At 36.0% G+C, this 25,000-nt stretch overlaps 2 protein-coding genes across 3 annotated transcripts; both read right to left on the minus strand.

Annotated features, from left to right (window-relative positions):
- Positions 1 to 3,143: 3,143 nt before the first annotated feature.
- Positions 3,144 to 10,544, minus strand: LOC119582598 (sulfotransferase 1C4-like). Its single transcript, XM_037930969.1, has 8 exons — positions 10,478 to 10,544; positions 8,505 to 8,672; positions 7,282 to 7,427; positions 6,665 to 6,863; positions 6,232 to 6,358; positions 5,240 to 5,406; positions 4,303 to 4,432; positions 3,144 to 3,580 (listed from the first exon to the last, which is right to left on the minus strand). Exons 2-8 carry the CDS (start codon positions 8,670 to 8,672, stop codon positions 3,480 to 3,482), a joined length of 1,038 nt encoding a protein of 345 aa, XP_037786897.1. The 5' UTR covers positions 10,478 to 10,544; the 3' UTR covers positions 3,144 to 3,479.
- A 2,282-nt stretch (positions 10,545 to 12,826) lies between these two features.
- On the minus strand, positions 12,827 to 20,349 carry LOC119582599 (prostaglandin reductase 1-like). Of its 2 annotated transcripts, none has more exons than XM_037930970.1 (9): positions 20,246 to 20,349; positions 19,885 to 20,021; positions 19,648 to 19,750; positions 17,455 to 17,643; positions 17,081 to 17,199; positions 16,360 to 16,511; positions 15,727 to 15,847; positions 14,395 to 14,513; positions 12,827 to 13,835 (listed from the first exon to the last, which is right to left on the minus strand). In XM_037930970.1, exons 1-9 carry the CDS (start codon positions 20,332 to 20,334, stop codon positions 13,725 to 13,727), a joined length of 1,140 nt encoding a protein of 379 aa, XP_037786898.1. In that variant the 5' UTR covers positions 20,335 to 20,349; the 3' UTR covers positions 12,827 to 13,724. The 2 variants fall into 2 exon arrangements, with proteins under 2 accessions (XP_037786898.1, XP_037786899.1); XM_037930971.1 differs by having other exon boundaries at positions 13,435 to 13,835; positions 20,235 to 20,346.
- Positions 20,350 to 25,000: the final 4,651 nt, after the last annotated feature.

Below are 25,000 nucleotides of genomic sequence, written 5' to 3' on the forward strand. Positions count from 1 at the left end.
TATTTGTAATTTTATATTTTCGTACATGCACAAGAAGCGACACGAAGGATTTTCAATAAAAAAAAATGGAGGCTTCATAGTATTATTCGTACGCGAAAAATTGACATTGTAAGTTTTATGATGTCAAGAACAAGAGAAAACATATGGAGATTGTGAAAGTAACGAATACGTATATTAACAGAGAAAGGGGGAAACAGATAATGCAGATTTAGGGGATTTTGGAGTTAAAAAGATTCATGTGCAAGATTTTTGGTTACTGTCAATTGATACGAACAATAATCTACTTACGACATCATGCTACTTATTGGGTCACCTGCAGAAGACTTACAGTTATGGATTTCTGAATTTGAATGTGATATCTGATCAATACTTACGATAATATACTGATGTATACTAGATAAGGATACAATAATGAACCTTATTGATGTTGACGTATGTAGAAAAGGTATGAACGAGAATGAATATCTTCACAATACAACAAACGTATTTAATCGGTTTAGAATATATCTTCGTCAGGTATACATATATAACAAAGATATATTCGAAACCGGTTAAATACATCTTTCGCATTGTGAAGATATTCATTCTCATTCATAACTTTTTTTCCACACGGATATAAAACATTACTGATACGTACACCTGTCACGCATTATTATTAGTATGTCATGCACTCTGTCTCCCTCGTTTTTTATCTCGTTTATATCAGTTCTTTGCAAGTTGCACTGCGGGGTTGGCAAAGTGCTACGTCACCATTGCTTGCAACTGTTGGCATTGCAGTGTTGATGTGCTTCTTTGACGTATGATTCTCGATTGAAGTGAATTTGCCGGAATTTACGTAAATGCATTTATATGTAGAGAGAAGTAACGATCGAGTGAATGGTAAAATTAATCTTAGTAATAATAGTGATAACTGTGCAGATGAAGATTACGTCGGTAATAGTAGTAACACTGGTATTTGCAGTAGTAGTAGTAGTAATAAAAGTAACAACAATAAAAGTAGTAATAATTGTAATAGCAACAACAATAGTGAGAACAACAACAACATTAATAATAAAGATAATAATAAGAACAACAAAAACAACAACAATAACAACAACGATAATAGTAATAATGATGATAATAATAATTATAGTAATAACAAAAACAACAACAACAACAACAATAATAATAATAACAATAATAATAATAATAATAATAATAATAATAATAATAATAATAATAATAATAATAAATAATAGTAATAATAATAATAATAATGGTAATAATAATAATAATAATAATAATAATAATAATAATAATAATAATAATAATAATAATAATAATAGCATTATCAGCATTATAATTATGATTATGGTAGTAGTAATGATGAAGATAATGATAATGATAACAATGATAATTATCATAGCAATAAAGCATATATGTATTATCATAATAATGATACTACCACTACTACTACTACTACTACTACTACTATTACTACTACTACTACTACTACTACTACTAATAATAATAATAATAATAATAATAATAATAATAATACGTAATAATAATGATAATGATATCATAATAATAATGATTATTATCATCATTATCATTATAATAATAATAATGAAGAAAAAAAAATAATGACAACAATAACAATAATGATTATTATCATCATCATTATAATAATAATAATGAAGAAAAAAATAATAATGACAACAACAATAATAACGATCATACTATTAACTATATCAACAATATTAGTAATAGCAACATCACCCGTAATAATTACAGGCACATTAAAAGCATCAATCACGTAAGAGAGAATCACCATCTTACCTCAGATGCGTTCTCAGCGACGGCAAATTCGCGTCTGCCAGTGTAAACGTCTTTTAGTAACCCTGAGGCTGTTTATGTTTATTTCAAGCAGTGATGCCAATTCATTCTCTGTGTTATATTCCTTTTTTTCTTTCTTTCTCGCAAAATTCCCAAATTATATCGATCATACATGTTGATTCGTTGAGAATGTCAAGAAGAAACTGACTTTTATAAGTTCAGTTTATCATACTGGTTATGGTGAGATTTATACAGAGAGTCGTTAAAGTGGCAACATTCTGATAATGCTGTTGTGGGCCAGGCGATGATTTGACATTTATTAATTTTATATTCACTGTCTAGAGAGGAAATTATGAAATTAAGTGCCCTTCTGTTCTAGAGAGGAATGTTAAGACACATTGTAACGTGGATAATTACGGTTTGACTGCAGTTGATTACGTCCGACTTCTGTGTGTGTCCGTTCTCAATAATATAAAATTAAATTGAGAAGCATGGTAATGCACCTTTTAGACTGTCGCTTATAATCGCGACCCTGAGCGTACCTTATCGACTGAGTACGAGATCCCTGCGAACGTTATCTGTTTCTGCCCCCCCCCCACCCCTCTCTATCTATTTCTATCTATCTATCTATCTATATATATATATAAAACTTTTTTTTTCACCCCCAGGCAACAACTCTTTCCATTCCTCCGGGCTTGGGACCAACAGGGAACTTCGCCTCGATTGCCTATTTAGCCACTGGGTGGGCAAGCCAGCCCAAGTCAGTGCTGGTCCCAAGCCCGGAGGATTGGAGAAAGTGATTGCCTGGGGGGTGACACCGGTGCTCTCCGTGGAAAGGAACTGGGAACCCTACCACGTACTCGCTCCAATAGCATCACAACATGAAAACTACAATTAAATATCATACTGTGACCACGGCGGCTCAAACTTAAACCTACCGTTAAAAAAAATAAAAAAAAATAAATAAATACATACATAATATATATATATATATATATATATATATATATATATATATATATATAGGAAGAGAGAGAGAGAGAGATGGATACATACATACATACATACCTACATGCATATATATATATATTATATAATATATATATATATATATATATATATATATATTATATATATATATATATATTATATATATATATATGCATATATATATATATATATATATATATATATATATATATATATATATATATATATATATGCATATGTGTGTGTGTGTATGTGTGTGTGTGTGTGTTTGTGTGTGTGTGTATGTATATATAATGACATATATTCTCATTCTACTTGAAAAGAAAATACATAAATGAATATACAGTATTTTATTATTTTTATCGTTACAACACGTATCATATTCTAACCATGTGGCATACAGTATTATAAAAATTTATGTACCATACGATAAATATACCATATGATAGATATACAGTTATTATTATTATTATTATTATTATCATTATTATTATCATTATTATTATTATTACACATGTGCAATATTTGAAATTACTGATCACATACAACAAACAGTAATCTTATATTATGAATGTACATTTCATCACCATTTATATTGTGCAATGTTTAAATTATATATTCCAACAATACATCCCTAATTTTCCTGATATCCATCCTTTTTTTATATCGATTTATTGAAATTTGATTCCAAAATCGCATTTCTGGCGTATCCACTCGTCCATTTTCTTTGCAACTTCCGGGGTGAGTTTCGTTTTCCAACCGCCCGATTGTCCTGGAAAATTTAGATATTGTCTAGTTATTGCGTGTTATGCGTTTTTTTTTTGTTGTTGTTGTTACTTGGGTTTGGTGTGTGTGTGTGTGTGTGTGTGTGTGTGTGTGTGTGTGTGTGTGTGTGTGTGTGTGTGTGTGTGTGTGTGTGTGTGTGTGTGTGTGTGTGTGTGTGTGTGTGCGTGCGTGTGCGTGTGCGTGTGCGTGTGCGTGTGCGTGAGTGAGTGAGAGAGAGAGAGAGAGAGGGGGGGGGGGTCTGTTAAGATGGTGGTTGTTTTTGGTAGATTCTGTTATTGTTTATCTGTTTAGCTGATTCACTGTTTCCTTGCTTGTTCTGTTGTTGTTTGTAATGATAGGAGGCTAGTTTTTTATGTTACGATTTGTTTGTTTGTTTTGTTTGACCGTCAATCACGATGATTTGTTGCACGTCTGTCTTTTCTATGCCTGCTGCAATGGTTCGTTGTCTCTTTATTCTGTCTATTGACTGTATATTTGTTTGCATGTCTGTTAATCGAAAACCTCTCTGTTCTCACTTTTTGTCTATGTTACATACAACGTCTAATAGATACCCAACATACTCATATAAATATATATATATATATATATATATATATATATATATATATATATATATATATATATATAGATAGATAGATAGATAGATAGATAGATAGATAGATAGATAGATAGATTTATACAGACCGACAAACAGACACATGAATTTACCTTGCCTGAAAAATCCCCCGTCTTTGGTGCGGATCTCTTGGTTATACAGAGCGTCGTTCTTGGAAACCTCGCTGTTGAAGAAGAGGGAATCTCTTGCCTTCATTTCGCTGAAGCTCGTGTACTTGGCGACCTGCTTGGAGGGAGACTGCAGTGTGGTAGGTGCTGATGGCACTTTCACTGCTTGCTTAGGCCTTTATATTTCATCTCCTGTTTTTTTATCTCTGTGTCTCTCTATCTATCTCTCCTATCTCTGTTTCTGTCTGCCTGTTTCTCTCTCTCTCTCTCTCTCTCTTTTCTCTCTCCTCTCTCTCTTCCCCTCTCCCCTTCCTCTCCTCTCTCCTCTCTCCTCTCCTCCTCTCCCTCCTCTCTCTCCCTCTCCTCTCTCTCCCTCTCTCTCTCTCTCTCTCTCTCTCTCTTCTCTCTCTCTCTCTCTCTCTCTCTCTCTCTCTCTCTCTCTTTGTCTATTCTCTCCCCCTCCCCTCTCTCTCTCTCTCTCTCTCTCTCTCTCCTCTCTCTCTCTTTTCTCCCCTCTCTCTCTCTCTTCCCTCTCTCTCTTTGTCTATTTCCTCTCTCTCTCTCTCTCTCTCTCTCTCTCCCCCTCTCACTCCTCTCTCGCTGTATATTTCTATCTCTATATCAGCACAAATAAACATTCAGTATAAAATGAACTTGAATATATAATGAGTATAAAATGGTATAAAAAATATTCAAGTAACTTATTTTACAACTCTGTAAATGAATATGTGCATTAGCCTACCTTATAAATATCACAGACATGTATTTATTTTCTTTTACTGTATAAGCCAGCAAAGGAAACGAAATGCGGATTCACATTCACTTGCAAACACAATAAAATAGGGCACTTGCTTATTCAACAATTATAATAAAATGGAAGAGTTTGCACAAGAACAGGTAAATGAAAGCGAAAGAGCCTGACATTGGCGAGCTGGTCTTCGGAGAGCCTCGTCCCGAGGAAGGCGTCCAGCTTCTTCAGTTCCCCCTTGATGTCCGCTTTGAGGTCCTCGTAGAAGATGAAGTGCAGGTTGGGGTGGTCGCGCCGCTGCCACGCCTCCTTCAGGTGCAGCCAGTACGGCCCGTACACCACTGGGGGCAGAGAGGGATAAGATACGGTGTTTTTGAGTCTAGTAAAAGAAGGGGTGGAGAAATAGAGAGACTGAAAGAAGATAGAGGAGGAGGAGAGGAGAGGAAGGGAGAGAAAGCAAGTTGTTATATGGAAGCGGTATAAATGCTTCTCAGCTTCAACCTGTACAACCCCCTACACCACCGAAAACATAAAAAAGAATGTCTGATAAGAGAGAAAGGCCTGTTAGAATAAAAAGAATATATATATATGATAATAGTCCCCGGACAACACAGTAAATGTAAAGTGCCATTAAAAATATAAAAAATGGACGTCATGTAGAAACTACTTAGAAAAGACACCTCAGGATACATTCCACTGCCTTTAATAACATTTGTTTAAAAAAAATGTTAAAGAGACACATAGTATCATACCGCTTATCCACCAGTGAGGACATTTAAGGCAATAGGCTTAGTGTGAATAGACACTGAATAGAGTGTAGACAGACAGAAACATTCAGGAATAAAAGAGGATAAGTAACAAAATGAAGGAAAATGTGAATGCTGGATGCAGATTGCCACAGAAATATAACGTGGTTTGATGATAATCATAATAATGATAATGATGATAGTGATAATCATAATTACGATAATAATAATGATAATAATAATAATAATAATAATAATAATAATAATAATAATAATAATGATGATGATGATGATAATAACACTAACAATAACGACAATAATAAAAATAACAACAAAAATGATGGTAAAGATAATCATATTAATAATGCTATCATCTACAGCAACCTGTCGCATCATCTTCTCAACAGAACGTATACGTACGATCATCGCTGATGAAATAATCCGCGAATTCTTCAAGTGTCCCGATGAATTCCTGATTCCTGAGCAGTCTGTGGTGGTGGAGGTAAGAGACCAACATGTCCTTGGGATTCCTGGCTACGTAGATCACCTGGAAATGAGGGCTTGGCTGTTGGATTGGTGGTGCCTTTCTTGTTTTTAATTCTGATCTTATTTATTTACATCTCTCTCTCTCTCTGTCTGTCTCTCTCTCTCTCTCTCTCCCTCCCTCTCTCTCTCTCTCTCTCCTCCCTCTCTCTCTCTCTCTCTCTCTCTCTCTCTCTCCTTCCCCCTCTCTCTCTCTCTCCTCTTCCTTCTCTCTCTCTCTCTCTCTCTCTCTCTCTCTCTCTCTTCTCTCTCTCTCTCTCTCTCTCTCTCTCTCTCTCTCTCTCTCTCTCTCAACAGATGACCAAATGACCTTCGACTTCTCCAGAAGATCAGGGAGGAAGAGGGAGAAGGGCAGGTGCGTCTTCAGGGTCCGGGGCTCAGGGATGGCGCGCGACAGCTGGAGGTTGAAGGCCCCCCGAAGGTCGCCCTCGGGACAGTACCTCTGGAACGCATTCGTGGCGACGATTTCCATGCCCTCCGGAGGGTGCTTCGGGAAGAACAGGTCGAATCTGGAAGGGGGGGAAAAAGAGGGGGCTGGGGTCCTTGGTCTTTGGTTTTTTGGTCTCGCTTTCTTTCTGCCCAACTTTTTTTTTCTTTATTTTTCTTCTACTTCTTCTTCCTCTTCTTCATCTCTCTCGGTTATGGTCACTCTCTCTCACGTTCTTTCTCTTCGACCCCCCTTTCTCTCTCTCTCTCTCTCTCTCTCTCTCTCTCTCTCTCTCTCTCTCTCTCTCTCTCTCTCTCTCTCTCTCTCTCTCTCTCTCTTCCCTTTCTTGCTCCCGTTTCTCACCTTCCTCCTCCACTCCCCCTTCCTCCTCCTCCCTCCTCCCCTACCCCCTCCCCTCCTCCTCCCTCCTCCCCTCTCCCTTCCTCCTTCCTCCTCCCCCTCTCCCCTCTCCCCTTCCCCTTCTCCCCCACCAAACTCACTCAATAAAAGGCACTCGATCCATAACAGCCCAGGGAGCATCGGGGTTGTCCAGGTCCGGGTTGTTCCTCATCGTCCACACGACCTCCTGCGTCCACGTCGTCCCACACTTCGGGTACGTCATGATCAGAACGTCGTCTTTTCGGAACTGCGGGTGATGATGGGAAAGAAGGTTGGGGGAGAGAGTATTATTGTTTACTTATCTATTTTTAATGAATGTACTTATTGTTATTGTACATATATATATATATTTTTTTTTTCTTTGGGGGGGGGGGGGCGTGATATATTTGGGAGGAGAGTTAGATTAAAAAATTGAGGGGAGATATATTTGGGAAAAGGGTTACGTGATATATATATATATATATATATATATATATATATATATATATATATATATATATATATATATATACACACACACATATGTATATTTTTTATAGGGGGAGAGTTATATTACGACAAAATCTACATGGATTAAGTGAACCAGTCGCGGCTATGGTATATTTATATGGGTCCATGTAAATATACCATGGGTATATTTATACAAGAATAATGATTTAGATCAAATGAATGAATATTGGGTAACAAAAAAGTGTTTGGATAAAACGAGTAATTTGAATGAACAAAATAGATCCCGAATAAACATGATTTGGAATTAAAATTATCCCTAAAAACCATACTTTGAGTAAAGCGACGATTTTACGGAAACGAAATTATTCCGATTAATCGTCTTGCATCAGCATTATATAATTTGGTGAGTCAGAGTGAATTAAATGAAATTATTGGATAGTCGATAAGAGTGACATAATGACATAAAGGAGTGACTTAAGACAAACGGATTATGAATATGGCGACTGCAAAACGAACTAGATGAAGATTGCTTTATTTTAGGTGGATAAATGTAAAAATGATAAGAATAATAATAAGTGCTGATATATCTTATCAGTAATTTAAGAGAAAAAGACCATGGGAAGAAAGTGAATTATCAGTTAGTGCCAGTGAGTGCTTTTATCTTACTTTTAGTAAAGTTCGTAAAAAAAAAATATGAAATAATGAACCTCATAATTCCTAAATCAAGTAAGATATATGACAGAGATTATCACATTGTTATCTGCATGATAACAATAATACTTGACACTACCAATATCAGTAGAAAAAAAAACTATAACTAAAATATGAATTACGAATCACAAACTTCAGTGCCGGACGTAATAAAATGCCGTACCTCGAAGTTGTAATAATCGTTGCCCAGGTCCATAAATCTGCCGGGGAAGAGCCATCTGTCGGGAGAGACACGAACTAGCCCATCAGGATAGCCTACGAAATGCTTCTTTAATTTCGCTTTCTCTTCGCCCTCAATGGCCGTGACGGTGTGTCCGCTGTCGAGTTTCATCTGGAAAACGGGAAGTGGGAATCGTTTCGTTATTCTTTAGATTTCCCCCCCCCCCTTATTTCTGCGTTCATTTTTTTCCTTTTCCTTTTCCTTGCGTGTCTACTTTTATTTTTTTTTTTTTTAATCGAATAATCTATTTACCTAATAATTTATTGCTCAATTCCCCCTTCCATTCTCGCTACTTCCTGTTTCGTTACAGAAATGTTGATAAAACTGATCCACTAATATAATAATAATAAGAATAAGAATAAGAATGATAACAATAATAATAATAATAATAATAATAATAATAATAATAATAATAATAATAATAATAATAATAATAATAATAATAATAATAACAATAATAACAATAACAACAATAATAACAATAATAATAATAATAATAATAATAATAATAATAATAATAATAATAATAATAATAATAATAATAATAACAAACACATATAGAGACAGCTGATAACTAATATCTAAAAAACGTGTGAGCAAAACAATAATGAAATACAGAATGCAACAAAATGTGAACGACAACGACAAACAATGCAGGGAAGTCGTAAACTAGCTAAATACAGATCATACTATATCGAAATGCGGCGATACAGTATATTTGTCAAAGGTGCTGCTTGTACGACGTTTCGGTATATGTGCGGGGAAACGTAATATATTCCAAATCATGATTTCGCTTAGAATAAATACTCTATACGCACTCCTCTGTTTTACGCGCGCACTTTGAACACGAGAGGGTTATTATTTTTCTCCAGTTTGTAGCTAGGGTGCTGTCACTAGGGGAAGGGAGTTTCTATAACTGATAACAATTATAATCATTATCATTATTAGCAGTAGTATTAGTAGTACATAGCAATTATAACAATTACAATGTTGCACCCAACGGACTTATAATGACTAATGAAAAGGTCACTGGTTAGTGATGATAATTTTCTGGCGATTGACACGTTGCCGAAAAGAATCAATTGAAATAGAAACAGTCATTCAGACAATCATCTTCTACATCTCAAAAGTATTTTCACCTCGTCAGAAAATGGCATATAGTGCAACAAAATTATTGATGTCTCCCAACCCAACGACACTCTACGTTTCTGGGGGGATTGAGCTCACAAACAATTCAATTCATATAATTCACAATGAAAAAGATATATCTTTGTTAAAACTTTCTCCTTCTGTAGAGTGAAAAAAGTAGTTTACTTTGTCCTTCACTTCCTTATCACAAAACTGTTTTACTGCTATCAGCTCTCAGAGAAAGCCATGTCATGCAAGCAGAGGCAGAGCGGCGGGTGTGTAGTAATAGCCTATATTACTCTTATAATGGTTAAAATGCACATTGTTTTTTTCTTTTTATCTTAATTTTATCGTGTCGGTGTTGTTGTATTGTGTGTTAATGTTAGAAAATAACATGACAGACGCACCCCTATAAAGTACATTACAAATACAGTTTAAGGATATTACTGAAGCTGCCATTAGTTGGATGTATAATAATAACCATCATATTGCTCTGTAAAAGTGCAAAACGAAACTACTCTCTATTACATATGATAGCTAAAAACTCATTCCAAAACTCTAACCACGTACGAAAACAAGAAATACCATGGCTTTTACACCATGGCTTTTAAAACAGCGATATATGAATGACAAAACACGGTATATGTCGATAAAAACAGCAGAAAATGAACTCTCCACACCTAGCAGGGCTGGAGAGAGATGAAACAATGAACTTGTATTAATATTTCTTTGTTGCATCGTTTCTATCATAGTTATAAATATGTTTTAGAAGCAATTGTGTTACTCACTATTCTGTGTCCTCGCCACAGGGTCAGTGTAAGTAACTGCTTAGCTACGACCGGGTTTTTATCAAGCAAGAGGCCTTGGAAAACTTAGATGCCCTATGTTGTTTTAAGATTAATAATATATATCCTCTTTTTTGGCTGCTGCGTGTATCAGAATTTGCGTAAGATGGTATGCGTTTATGGCAATGTAAAATCCTTAATCAGTATGTTGTAGGGATGTTTCTTTCCATGGGAAAATGTGTAGATAAACATGCACTGGCAACTGCTTCATCGCGTAGAATTATTACGCTAACTCAATGAGGTTTAAGTTTCTACCATGAGCTCATGGAGCTTCCATTACGGATTAATTGTGACTGAGATCATTCATGGAGGTTTCTTTCAGAGGCTGTTATTCCTAATTTTCTTCGTCGCCTTCCTCCCGTCTCTCTCTCTTTTTCTCTCACCCGTCTCTCTCTCTCTCTCTCTCTCTCTCTCTCTCTCTCTCTCTCTCTCTCTCTCTCTCTCTCTCTCTCTCTCTCTCTTTCTCTCTTGCTCTCTCTCTCTCATTCTCTCTCTCTCTCTCTCTCTCTCTCTCTCTCTCTCTCTCTCTCTCTCTCTTCTCTCTCTCTCTCTCTCTCTCTCTCCCCTCTCTCTTCTCTCTTCCTCTCTCTCTCTCTCTCTCTCTCATCTTATCGATATATATATATATATATATATAATATATATATATATATATATATATACATATATATAATATATATATATATATATATATATATATATATATATATATGGAGAGAGAGAGAGGACGAACACACACACACACACACACACACACGCACACACACACACACACACACACACACACACACACACACACACACACACACACACACACACACACACACACTCGCGCGCGCGCGCGTGTGTGTGTGTGTGTGTGTGTGTGTGTGTGTGTGTGTGTGTGTGTGTGTGTGTGTGTGTGTGTGTGTGTGTGTGTGTACAATGAAAAGGAGAACCAGGGCTGTGGTGAACATCTTTATTGTAAACGTTTCGAAAAACTGAATCTCCATTATCAATACTAGAAAAATGAACATAAATACAATATTAGATACAACAAGAAACAAAAAAAAATCATAGTTCATAAAATAAGCAACATGAAATGGGTAAGAAAATGGAAACAAAAGGAAAAGGACAGAAATATTGTGGAAACTATACAAAGCATGTGTTTGAAGATGAGGCATAACCAACAGAGTGAAATGGTCTTTGCGGAGAAGGTCGCGTCTGTTGTTAGATGTTGTGGACAGAATTTTGAAGTTATTGTGATTGAAAGGTTGGTCTTGTGTGTATGTGTCTCTATCCACCCGATCGATCACCCGTCCATCCACCCAAGAATCTATTCATCCATCCATCCATCACGTTTTTTTTTTCTACTTGTCCATCCATCTTTCCTTCCATCCATCTAATTATCTATTCTTCTATTCAAACATCCATCCACTCACTCACCCACACGTTCATTCATCTACAGTCTTTCTCTCTGTATCTATCCACCTACCCATCCATCCATCCACTCACCCACCCACCCACCCACCCATTCATTCATTCATTCATCCATCCACTTATCCATCTACCCACACACGCATCACCCATCCACCCACCCGTCTATCTGTCCATCCATCTATCCACCCGCCCATCCATCCACTTATCTACCCGCCTATCTACCCATCCATCCACCTACCCACCCACCCACCCATCCATCTATCCACCCACCCATCCATCCATCCATCTATCCATCCACCCATCTATCCACTCACCCACTCATCAATTTCAGTCTGACACTCTACGTAAATCGCTGGTCATCGTGATGCATCGAGCTGATACTGCGCATTAAGAACGCCATTTTTCTAATCACAGTTGCAATTGCATTTTCCATTTTTTGTCTTATTATTTTCGCTGTTTTTTCTACTACAATACTTTTCCATTTATTTTGTCGGTATAATGTATATCCTATTTCAATTGGTCTTTTATATTACTGGATTTTTTTCCTTTTGCTTAATTAATAAAGTCAAGATTTTTTTATCAGTATTATTTGCAACAACTCGGTTTTTGGAACAATATGGTATCAGTATTATAAACAATAAGTATCATGCTGTGACCACGGCCGCTCAAACCTACCGTTAAAAAAATAATTATGAACAATACATTTTCATAAATGATAATTCGAACGTAGTCACCAGCTAGTAGTTACTCGATTTTTTTTTTTTTTTTTTTTCTAGGTCTGTGTTAAAAATCAAGGGAGGTAATTGTACTTTTTTTTTTTAGAACAATAGGAACAATATGAGGCCATCTATTCATCAATAAGACACCAATCTCTTCATTTAATTTGCTGTATTTAGTTATCCAGTCATTAATACACGCTAAAGGGTATCTCAGCCTAATTACATATCTAGTATTATAAAGAACAATTTGAAAAAATAGCAGTTGCACAAATTTCTAAGGATCAATGAATGTGAACATTAAAAATAACTAACTTTCAAATGCCGAGAAACATTTTTGGGGGCAAATAATCGTCGTTTGAAAGATTAAGACGTGTGTAAAGTGGTAAACACTGCTAAGTTTAGCATGACTGGCGCCTTTTGCAGTGACAGCAACGTAAGGTTATGCGTACATACAGGTTTAAAACTTGTATTTCTATCGATTCGATGATCGTAGAATACTTTGACAATAAATAATCACGAGCCGAAAAATACCCCATCTTTGAATGAACAAAAAAAAACAGATAAAAATATATATTGAAAGGGAAGTCCATACTCAGATACAGGAGTTTGCGATGTAATTAGAAACAGCACAGAATTCAGTGAAACATCTAGCCTCGGGAGAATACAGGGAATGACGTCATGTTTGATATTGCCTTGGGGTGTGTAGGATTGCCTGCCCTTTTGTTTTGTGGTCAAGAGGGACTTGAAATGATAGGAGATATCTATGCATATCTTGTCTTGAGAATTTTATTGCTGTTTTGATTACTTGTGAAATTTATATCTATTATAATATAACCAGTAAGGCAGTAACAATGACAAGGGATAAAGTCTCCCTTTCGGGATATAAATTTACAAAGGAAAGACGATTACATTCTTATTTTTTTGCAGCTAAATTACACTGGAATCACAATTAATACTTTCAGTAACACTGGCATATGCATCTTTCGAAATCCCATAATGATATAGAATCCGTATACCAGCTGTTAAAAAAAGAGAGAGAGAAAAAAAATGATCTATGGCACTATAACAGCTTTTCCCCGGTAGTCTCCTTTCAACACACCAATAAAAGTGTCTGGCATTTTCTCGAAGCCATTAACGACGTGCTCCTTATACTTCAGCTTCCCCTGCGAATGGAAAACGAAATTACTTAAGAGTGTTATCCATAATACATTCGCTTTGATGTCATTTTTTTTTTATAAAAAAAAAAAAAAAAAAAAAAAAAAAAAAAAAAAAAAAACTTAAAAATAAAAGCTACAGATATAAAGATGAGAAATTAGAGCTTTTTATCAGAAAATTTCGTTATTATAAATTATGATTTTTCTTTTTTTTCATGTAGTGATAAAAGTACTTTGCAGAAACAATTAACGAAATATACGTCCAAACGACTTTAGGAGGATACGTATTCAAACTAGTGACAAATGCAAAAATAAGATGCATGTAATTATATATATATATATATATATATATATATATATATATATATATATATATATATATATTGTATACATTGTATATATATATATATATATATATATATATATATATATATATATATATATATATTAGAAAAGACCGTTCAAGGATTAAAAATAAATCTAAAACTACTGGCAAAAGTCGTCGTGCGTCCAATCGCCTCCGCAAACGAAAACTCAAGCGGAGAAGGATCTAGCCCGGTAACCTCACCTCCAAGACCCAGTCCCTCAGCTGCTCCAAGCCTTCCATCCAACGGTCGGCAAACTCGAAAAACATGAAGCCTCGGATGCGCAGACAGTTCCACAGCACGTCGGAATCCTTAAAGCAACCTGTGTTGGGAATTTGATCATTATCTTTACATACCGCTTTGGAATTATATAAATACATATATATATATATATATATATATATATATATATATATATATATATATATATAATTCATGCTTGCTTTCTTATACACTGTTATGACTTTTTTCAATTTATATAAAATTACTATTATTTGTAGATAATTAATTTCATTTTGCTACCACTTCCACGTAGAAATAATTCTATATGCACTATCATTATGGTATATGATCCTGTTATCCACAATCATCCCTGATAGAGGTATTGCATGTAGGCCTACTGGTAGTGAAGGTACATAAATATGAGAATTGAGATCAAAGCTGTTCTCAGACCAGTTGCCAGAAAAAGCTTTTATAAAATGTTTTGTTCGCTTAAAACTTTCATTGAAAATGCTCTGCAAGCATGAATATTGTACAGAATTAACGTGAACATATCGATGTCTATGCTGTAGATTAAAGTGTAGAGTAATACATTTAATCAAACGCATTTTTGAGAAATTTGTCTGCGAACACTTTTGTAACTTCACAATATTACACTAAATTTCGGATATGAAAAAAAAAAAATGGAAACCAGACGAAAACTAACACTCCCCACACACACACACACACACAATATATATATATATATATATATATATATATATATATATATATATATATATATATATATATATATATATATACATGTGTGTGTGTGTATGTGTGTGTGTGTGTGTGTGTGTGTGTGTGTGTGTGTGTGTGTGTATGTATGTATGTATATGTCCAATAAGAAAATCAAATAAAGAGAAAGACAATTACGATTTGTTGAACCGTATTCATATTGACAGATGTAGAAAAGGTATGAATGAGAATGAATATCTACACAATACAAGAGATGTATTTGACCGATCAGAAATACATGTATTTCTGACGAAGACACAATCGAAACCGGTCAAATACATCTCTTGTATTGTGTAGATATTCATTCTCATTCATACCTTTTATACGATTTGTTATGCCGGTGCGCTGTTCCTAAGACAATCTAATTTAAATGACAGTGTCTTACCTAAAGCAGATTTTCTTCGCATCAAAGTAAGAGACTAACACATACCCACCCCCACCCCACCCCAGCCACACACACACACGCAATTTGTGCGCCGTTTTTTCTAATACGATTCTCAGAATATAAAGTAAAATTTGTGGGTCTCATCTCCGACCTGTCATAGCACCCTCTTCCTCCTCCTCCTGCTTGTTATACCCGGAAATGGCGCCACACACTGCCACTCTCCCGCCGAAGGCCATGTGGGGCATTACAGCCGCAGTGAATGTTCCTCCGACCTTAAGAGAAGAGAAAAACAGCATATATATAAAGATAGAAATAAAGGAGATTAAGAACTCTGAGGATTATTCCCCAAACTTTTCATACTATTGACCCTTTTGTAGAATCCTTGATTTCTTATCGACCCCCAGGGCATGAACAAAAAATGATTAGATGTGCAGTTTCGATATACATTAATGAAGGAACTGCATACTAAAATAAAGGTAAGGCTAAGTAAAGATGTTTTAAAATGCTACAAGATACAATGCTAGTGATATTGTAACGTTTGTCAAGCAATTTTAGAATATAGTTGATGCATCCAGAATGTCCACTAGCAAAGTGCAAAACCCCAAAATAACATAGATCATCACAGTAATCAAAATAAAAAAAAGGTACTGACCTCACGAAACACTATTGAGGTGAAAAAATCAAAATATTCCAGACAAACAAGACCTAGAAAGAAAGGTATCCCGCAAAAAATAACAAGAATATGAACTTATAACATCCAACAAACCTATTCAAAATAACTTACATTGTCGAAATAGCAGTTGATCTTCTCCGGAGCAGCCTGACGGAGTGCCTCGCCTACTTTGACTTTCTTGTAGTTAAAGGCGTGATCCGCCCCGATTTCCCTGAGCCAGTCGACCTTATCGTCTGCTCCTGCAAAGCCGATGACTTTGCAACCTGTAATGGATATTTCAACTTTTCAACGAAGGTACGTGCAAGAAATATGATAAAGTAGTGAATAAATATAATAATGTAAAGAACAAAGGTGTGATGATAGTGGTTTGTGATGATGGTTTGGATTCTTAATATTATCAATGATGCAATAACGACAACCGTAACTATATGAGAAACAAAATAAAGACGATAGTGATAATGATATTAGACTAGTAATAATGATGATAGCAATAATAGTTTGATGACGATGATGATAAGAGTAATATTAATTATAACAGTAAGTAACAACAATATTGGTAATAAACAACAACAGCAACAACTGATTTCTCAAGAACAGGAAAAAGAGAGAGAGAAAAAAAACATACTTTGTTGTTGTCTGTAGGTGTTGCTTATAGCAGCTACTAGCCACTGCTTATAGTAGTGGCTAGTAGCTGCTATCATAGTTGTCGTTAGCTATTGTAAATATCTGTTGTCGACAGAAACTGCTGCCAAAAGCTGCTATCAATGGCTGTTGTCAAAAGTTGTCCCAAGACCTATAGACATAGTTACTGTCAACATCCGTGATGACACACCTTTGATCTTGGCTATCTGCACCACGACGTTCCCCACCGCCCCCGCCGCTCCGCTCACCAGTACGGTCTCGCCAGCCACCGGATGCAGGATCTCCGTCAGACCGAAGTAAGCCGTATTTCTGAAGAATTGACGAATTAAAGAAGTGAATCACAAGGTAAGTGCGTATGTCTATTATACATATCTACTGGAAATTCAGACATGTTTACATAAACACATGCATGAATCAACGCTCGGAATGAAAACACATACAACGTAATATAAAACAAACCGAAAATTAAATAAATAAACAAGTAAAAAATCAGAACCACCGTCGATCAGACATTCGAAGCCTCTCGAATACCCATGAAACTGACTCACTCACACATTGACTCACCCGGGCATTCCAAGAGTTCCGAGGCCGAGACTCATGGGTAGACCTTTCATGTCAGGCAGCTGGAGGGATTTCTGCCAAAAGTCCGTCGTCTGCAGCTTCTCCAGTGATAAGTGGGTGGTGCAGCGCCACCCGGCTTGCGTGACCATGAAAGAACCGACGGGCCATTCGGCGTTCTTGCTCTCTATGACGCTGTTTTACGGGTAAGTGTGGTTAGGTTAAAGTTTCGGCCGAGTGGTGGGAATTCTGGTATTCATTCACTGTCTCAATACATGTCTTTGTTTTTGTCTGTTTGATTTGTCTGGAAAATAGTATATGATTACATACATCACTTGAGCAAATTAACGTGTAGAAATGCATGATTTGGATAACGGGAAACTGATTCTTGTATAGTATCCGGTATAACTGCTGTTTAAGAGTCTGCCTCTGCCATCGGATCATACCCCTATTTCTATTTGCGTGTCTGTTCCTCCTGTCCAGGGGCGTCACTTAAGGGGGGTATGGGGGGTTCACCCCCAACTCTTAAAAAAAGCCTCTTTTTGCAGGGCAAAATCTAGTTATGCAGGGCAAATTTTCTGGTATTTATAATTTATAATTTTCTACCAATACGATATATAATGCTGGTTGATGGTCCATTCCGGGCTACTTATAAAGAGCTAGTGAGCATTTTCTTTTTCGTGATTTGCAGGGCAAAAATTATTTTTTCAGGGCAAATTTACCTGTCACCCCCCCTACTCATAACATGAAGTGACGCCCCTGCTCCTGTCCGCAGGTTCTGTTGCGGATCAAGGATGACGCGGGTGATGTTGGCGCGCCGTAATACTGGCGTGGAGACATAGCAAACAAAGATGTTTCAACTTCTGACGGAAACTCTAAATTGCATTTAGAAGAAGGATTTGACCCATTAGGAGTCTCATACGCGACTGTTGATATTATGATATTATTACCAGTATCCCAATTTTGGACGAGCCTATTGCCACCAGATAGGTAAATAGGTAAAAGAACAAATTAACAAGCTAAATTCACTAAAGCTTTGCTCCTCTGTTTATTGCCATATGTTTTCTTGTGTTCTTATTCTTGGCAATTAGCTGTATATTGTCTTTAAAGGGCAGGGATCTTACCTGTCATTACAGACGTATAAGGTGGTAAATTGTATTGCCAACATGGCAATACTATTGTCACGGTGTTAAAACTCCAAGCTATATCGTGAACAAGGCCTATATAAGTACAGACCAGGCAGGCGCCCAAGCAAACAGGGATTGTCTATAACATATGCTGCGCCTCCTTACCGATACTGATACCGATTCCTTACCGTTGTCGACATTTTCCAGGTTTATGATCGGGTGCCAAGAGCGATATTGTTCAGGTTCTTAAAAAAGGCTGGGCTGTGATGTGGTGATGTAGCTAGCAATTGTGGCCATGTATCCAGTGGCCCAGAGTGTGATCGAGACGGCAGTGGTGACGAAATGCGCCAGGACTCGGCTACCTCACTAGTGCTCTTCATCATTTATATAAACACTCATTAAGATGGTCCTGAAGGAGTGTAGTCCGGACAGATTTCTCTCGTGGCCGAACATTCTGGTGCTCACGGACAACTCCATGCAGCTAGCTACCACGCGGGAAATGCTGCTTCGTAAAACTGAGATACTTAAACGGTTCAGCAACAGGTATGGAATGAAAATTAATCCTCAGAACGTCTTTCGTCATTAATGGTACTGAGCTGGATAATGCGGGGTAGTGCAGAATGAATTGCATGTGATAGAACATTGCACGATAACACAACACGTAATAGGCAGATATGGCTTCACTAATATCTGCGAAATTATCAACAGTGTGCGAGATTACTTTCAAAATTCTGTCTGTACAAAAGAGATATGATAAAATGTGTTTTAGTTCTCTAGGTATATCAGCCCCCGAAGTTAAAGAGTAGTATCTGCAAAATCATGGTTTTGAGAAAATTGGCTTTCTACGTCGCCGCTACCTTTTGGTAGCTACTGCCAATCTGAATTTCAAAAACTCGTTAATTAAGGAAGATTTTAAATAACAGAAGAACCCAAAAGATTGAGATATCTCAATTTGGACGAAAATGTAAATGTAGATATGCTTTTTAACTTTAGGAGGTAGATACCCTTACGGTTCTATATACAAGCTGTTTCACGAGTTTGATATTGTTCTTGTCCCATTCACAAGGCTCACCGTGCAACTTGGCCGCCATCCATAGTGGAACCGAGAGGTAAAATCTTAGCCTTATTCCTCATGTATGGATCAACGCTAAGACATTCTGCCTGTACAATTACGTCTGTAATGAAGAAATGACAACTTTTACAAAGAGAGAATAATATGAAATTGACCGATTTCACTAAAACGGTAAGACAAAATCTGTTTGGCATTTCATATTTCACTTGGTAAGGGCTTGTTTGTGGTGTAACTTACCTCCTGCCTGACATGGCGGTACCTGCTCCTCAACCAAAGTGAAGTCTTTAATCGTTGGCAGCCCCACAGGGCGTCGTGATAGCTTCCATACCTTTGACAACATCATGATGACAATTCTTTCACTCCTCTGCGAGATGCTGGTATATACCAATTACGTTTATCAAAATGATTGGAAGTATGTGGGCAGTATTTATTATATTGGAGGAGTAGTATATATAGACATTTACTATGCAACTATTTATGCAAATACACACGCACGCATTCGCTCACACACACGCACGCACGCGCGCGTGCGCACACACACATCACATCACATCACAGTCATCCACAATGCATTCACAGAGACTTACCTACGACTTACGACCTGTCCTCAGAATGCAGTCTCCAGACCCAGTGGTTCTTGAAGGGTCGTACAACACGTATATATAAACCCAAAGAGTGCTGTGTCATCCTGATACCAAGCGTTCCAGAGCTGACTTGCGCTGCATTTCAATTACTGAGGAGGAGACGGGAGTGTCAGCGCTTGCAAAAGATGATGCAACATACAGCTCATTCTCGGACGCGGAATTATTTGCAGATTTATTGTTGGTCTTATCATTAGTATTGTCGTACTTATTATCATTATTATCATTAATGTTATTTTGTTCATATCATTACTATATAATCAGTTTTGGTAAAAATATTTTGTCATTAATTTTCAAGTTCTTTCCTTCCACTTTTTCTACTATTATCCACAGTTATTGCTATAAACCTTAAAAATTTCTTCCAGTGATTTTTAATTAATTCACTTCCAGTTTACAATATTGCGTGGCTAAACTGCAACGCAATGTTATATCCACAGTTCCCTTGCGGCCGTGGGTTGCAGGTACTCAGTCTGCCTTTGTAAATAAAGAATTGCAAACTCATGAACGAGTGTCAGTGAAATGGACTTCTACTTAACTTTGTACAAAGTAATGTTCGCTTTTGACAAAAAGTTTTAGTATTATATTTCGTGCGTTATGTTGGTGTTTTTTTTTTTTTTTATGTAACTTTTAGAATCATGACCATGTAGTTTATTCCTTTGGTATTTTTACTCCCATCGATTTTATTAATATTCTGTTTTATTGCGTATTTCTGTACCGTTGATGAGCTTTCTAATGCCATAAAATGACTTCATTATTATCGTGTGGAATAACATTTCTCTTTTCTATATTAGTCTCCTGGTTTGGACAACTCCGTGCAGCTAGCTACCACGCGGGAAATGCTGCTTCGTAAAACTGAGATACTTAAACGGTTCAGCAACAGGTATGGAATGAAAATTAATCCTCAGAACGTCTTTCGTCATTAATGGTACTGAGCTGGATAATGCGGGGTAGTGCAGAATGAATTGCATGTGATAGAACATTGCACGATAACACAACACGTAATAGGCAGATATGGCTTCACTAATATCTGCGAAATTATCAACAGTGTGCGAGATTACTTTCAAAATTCTGTCTGTACAAAAGAGATATGATAAAATGTGTTTTAGTTCTCTAGGTATATCTGCCCCCGAAGTTAAAGAGTAGTATCTGCAAAATCATGGTTTTGAGAAAATTGTCTTTCTACGTCGCCGCTAACTTTTGGTAGCTACTGCCAATCTGAATTTCAAAAACTCGTTAATTAAGGAAGATTTTTAATAACAGAAGAACCCAAAAGATTGAGATATCTCAATTTGGACGAAAATGTAAATGTAGATATGCTTTTTAACTTTAGGAGGCAGATACCCTTACGGTTCTATATACAAGCTGTTTCACGAGTTTGATATTGTTCTTGTCCCATTCACAAGGCTCACCGTGCAACTTGGCCGCCATCCATAGTGGAACCGAGAGGTAAAATCTTAGCCTTATTCCTCATGTATGGATCAACGCTAAGACATTCTGCCTGTACAATTACGTCTGTAATGAAGAAACGACAACTTTTACAAAGAGAGAATAAAATGAAATTGACCGATTTCACTAAAACGGTAAGATAAAATCTGTTTGGCATTTCATATTTCACTTGGTAAGGGCTTGTTTGTGCATTTCAATTCCTGAGGAGGAGACGGAGTGTCAGCGCTTGCAAAAGATGATGCAACATAAAGCTCATTCTCGGACGCGGAATTATTTGCAGATTTATTGTTGGTCTTATCATTAGTATTGTCGTACTTATTATCATTATTATCATTAATGTTATTTTGTTCATATCATTACTATATAATCAGTTTTGGTAAAAATATTTTGTCATTAATTTTCAAGTTCTTTCCTTCCACTTTTTCTACTATTATCCACAGTTATTGCTATAAACCTTAAAAATTTCTTCCAGTGATTTTTAATTAATTCAGTTACAGTTTACAATATTGCGTGGCTAAACTTGGCCGCCATAAACACAAAGAGTGCTGTGTCATCCTGATACCAAGCGTTCCAGAGCTGACTTGCGCTGCATTTCAGTTCCTGAGGAGGAGACGGAGTGTCAGCGCTTGCAAAAGATGATGCAACATACAGCTCATTCTCGGACGCGGAATTATTTGCAGATTTATTGTTGGTCTTATCATTAGTATTGTCGTACTTATTAGCATTATTATCATTAATCTTATTTTGTTAATATCATTACTATATAATCAGTTTTGGTAAAAATATTTTGTCATTAATTTTCAAGTTCTTCCACTTTTTCTACTATTATCCACAGTTATTGCTATAAACCTTAAAAATTTCTTCCAGTGATTTTTAATTAATTCAGTTCCAGTTTACAATATTGCGTGGCTAAACTTGGCCGCCATAAACCCAAAGAGTGCTGTGTCATCCTGATACCAAGCGTTCCAGAGCTGACTTGCGCTGCATTTCAATTCCTGAGGAGGAGACGGAGTGTCAGCGCTTGCAAAACATGATGCAACATAAAGCTCATTCTCGGACGCGGAATTATTTGCAGATTTATTGTTGGTATTATCATTAGTATTGTCGTACTTATTAGCATTATTATCATTAATCTTATTTTGTTAATATCATTACTATATAATCAGTTTTGGTAAAAATATTTTGTCATTAATTTTCAAGTTCTTTCCTTCCACTTTTTCTACTATTATCCACAGTTATTGCTATAAACCTTAAAAATTTCTTCCAGTGGTTTTTAATTAATTCACTTCCAGTTTACAATATTGCGTATTGTATATGTCCACAGTTCCCTTGCGGCCGTGGGTTGCAGGTACTCAGTCTGCCTTTGTAAATAAAGAATTGCAAACTCACGAACAAGTGTGAGTGAAATGAAGTTCTACGTAATTTTGTACAAAATAATGTTCGCTTTTGACAAAAAGTTTTATTACTATAATTCGTGCGTTATGTTAGTTTTTTTTTTTTTTTTTTTTTTTTTTTTTTTTTTTTTTTTTTTTTTTTTTTTTTTTTTTTTTTTTTTTTTTTTTACTGGTCAATATGTCTTGTCATAATTCATTTAAACATTTCATGTAATAGTCCCATTTATGAGTTTCTTTTTGTTTGTTTTTTATGTAACTTTTAGAATCATGACCATGTAGTTTATTCCTTCTTTGGTATTTTTACTCCCATCGATTTTATTAATATTCTGTTTTATTGCGTATTTCTGTACCGTTGATGAGCTTTCTAATGCCATGAAATGACTTCATTATTATCGTGTGGAATAACATTTCTCTTTTCTATATTAGTCTCCTGGTTTCCTTTATATCAAGAATATTGGAAAATTTCATTATACTATCACGTGTTTGTAAAATATACCCGTGCTTTGGTTTCAGAGAGAGTGACCACGAGTCATAAACCAGCAGTGTGGAGAAGGAAGAGAAACGTATTTCAAAATTGTGTATTTTATGTGTGTGCATGAGAGATCATATATGTATATAGGTATGTGTGTATGTGAGAGAGAGTATATACATCTATGTATACACATACATATACATATACATACGTACATACATAAACGCGTATATAAATACAGCTATACATAAACACACACACACACACACACACACACACACACCACACACACACACACACACACACACACACACACACACACACACACACACACACAAACACACACACACACACACATATATATATATATATATATATATATATATATATATATATATATATATATATATATACATATTTGTCCTGGGTAAGACAATAAACTGCACCCTAGGGTTCCCTTGAACAAGGATAGCACCCTATTAGCTCCCTATACCAGGGTTGCGGTGAAACTGTCGGCAGCAGGGCAGTGGATATCTGGTGAAAACACCTTCAGTTCTACTGATTACTGGTTTCACCAAATAATATGTCTGGCGTATTACAGTGTAACTGTTTTAAAAGCGGCAGAGATAGTTCCTCCTAATTAGTTGGAGACTGCGAGTTGAGAAGGAGCCTGGGGGCTTCCACTCAACTTTTATTTTCTCCTGACAAACCTCTACACCAATGATTAAATACAGAAACGATAATTCATACCACATCGCCCGTCGCGTGGGTTATCAAGGGGCGCGTTAGTTAGTGGGCAACCAGGCTGACAATGTTAAACATGCATCTGGAAGACAAAGAAGATAAAGAAAACAGGTCCAATTAAGAAACACATTAAAAATCGGAACGTGGAACGTAAGGAAAATGAAAGAGATGGGTAAATTACATACTGTCTGTAACGAAATGGATAGATACAACATTCAAATACTAGGAATAAGTGAGAACAATTGGAAAAGTAATGGAAGTTTCAAAACTAAAGAAAACAAGACAGTTCTTTTTTCTGGAAAAGAAGAAGGAAATTATAGTCACGGAGTTGCTATGATTCTCACGAAAAAAACTGCAAGTGCACTAATTGGGTACAGCCCAATAAATGATCGCATTTTAAAAGTAAGAATACAAGCAAAACCTCATAATATTAGTATTATACAATGGTGCGTAGCATTGTATAATACTAATATGTATGTATATATACATGTATTTATGCATATTATTTATATGCATATATACATGTATATATACATACATATACACACTTATAAATGTAGTTATATATATATCTATATATATATATATATATATATATATATATATATATATATATATATATACACATACATACATACATACTATATATATATACA

Source organism: Penaeus monodon, chromosome 16 (assembly GCF_015228065.2).
Source record: "Penaeus monodon isolate SGIC_2016 chromosome 16, NSTDA_Pmon_1, whole genome shotgun sequence".
NCBI lineage: Eukaryota > Metazoa > Arthropoda > Malacostraca > Decapoda > Penaeidae > Penaeus > Penaeus monodon.

Excerpts from the sequence above, each read along its gene's own strand:
- LOC119582598 (XM_037930969.1), bottom strand. The coding sequence starts at position 8,672 with ATGAAACTCGACAGCGGACACACCGTCACGGCCATTGAGGGCGAAGAG. Across the intron at positions 6,864-7,281 it reads GATCGAGTGCCTTTTATTGA|ATTCGACCTGTTCTTCCCGA; the intron begins GTGAGTTTGGTG and ends CCCCCCTTCCAG. Across the intron at positions 3,581-4,302 it reads CGGGGGATTTTTCAGGCAAG|GACAATCGGGCGGTTGGAAA; the intron begins GTAAATTCATGT and ends TAAATTTTCCAG.
- LOC119582599 (XM_037930970.1), bottom strand. The coding sequence starts at position 20,334 with ATGACACAGCACTCTTTGGGTTTATATATACGTGTTGTACGACCCTTC. Across the intron at positions 20,022-20,245 it reads CTGCATTCTGAGGACAGGTC|CATCTCGCAGAGGAGTGAAA; the intron begins GTAAGTCGTAGG and ends GGTATATACCAG. Across the intron at positions 19,751-19,884 it reads ACCGCCATGTCAGGCAGGAG|ACGTAATTGTACAGGCAGAA; the intron begins GTAAGTTACACC and ends TCTTCATTACAG.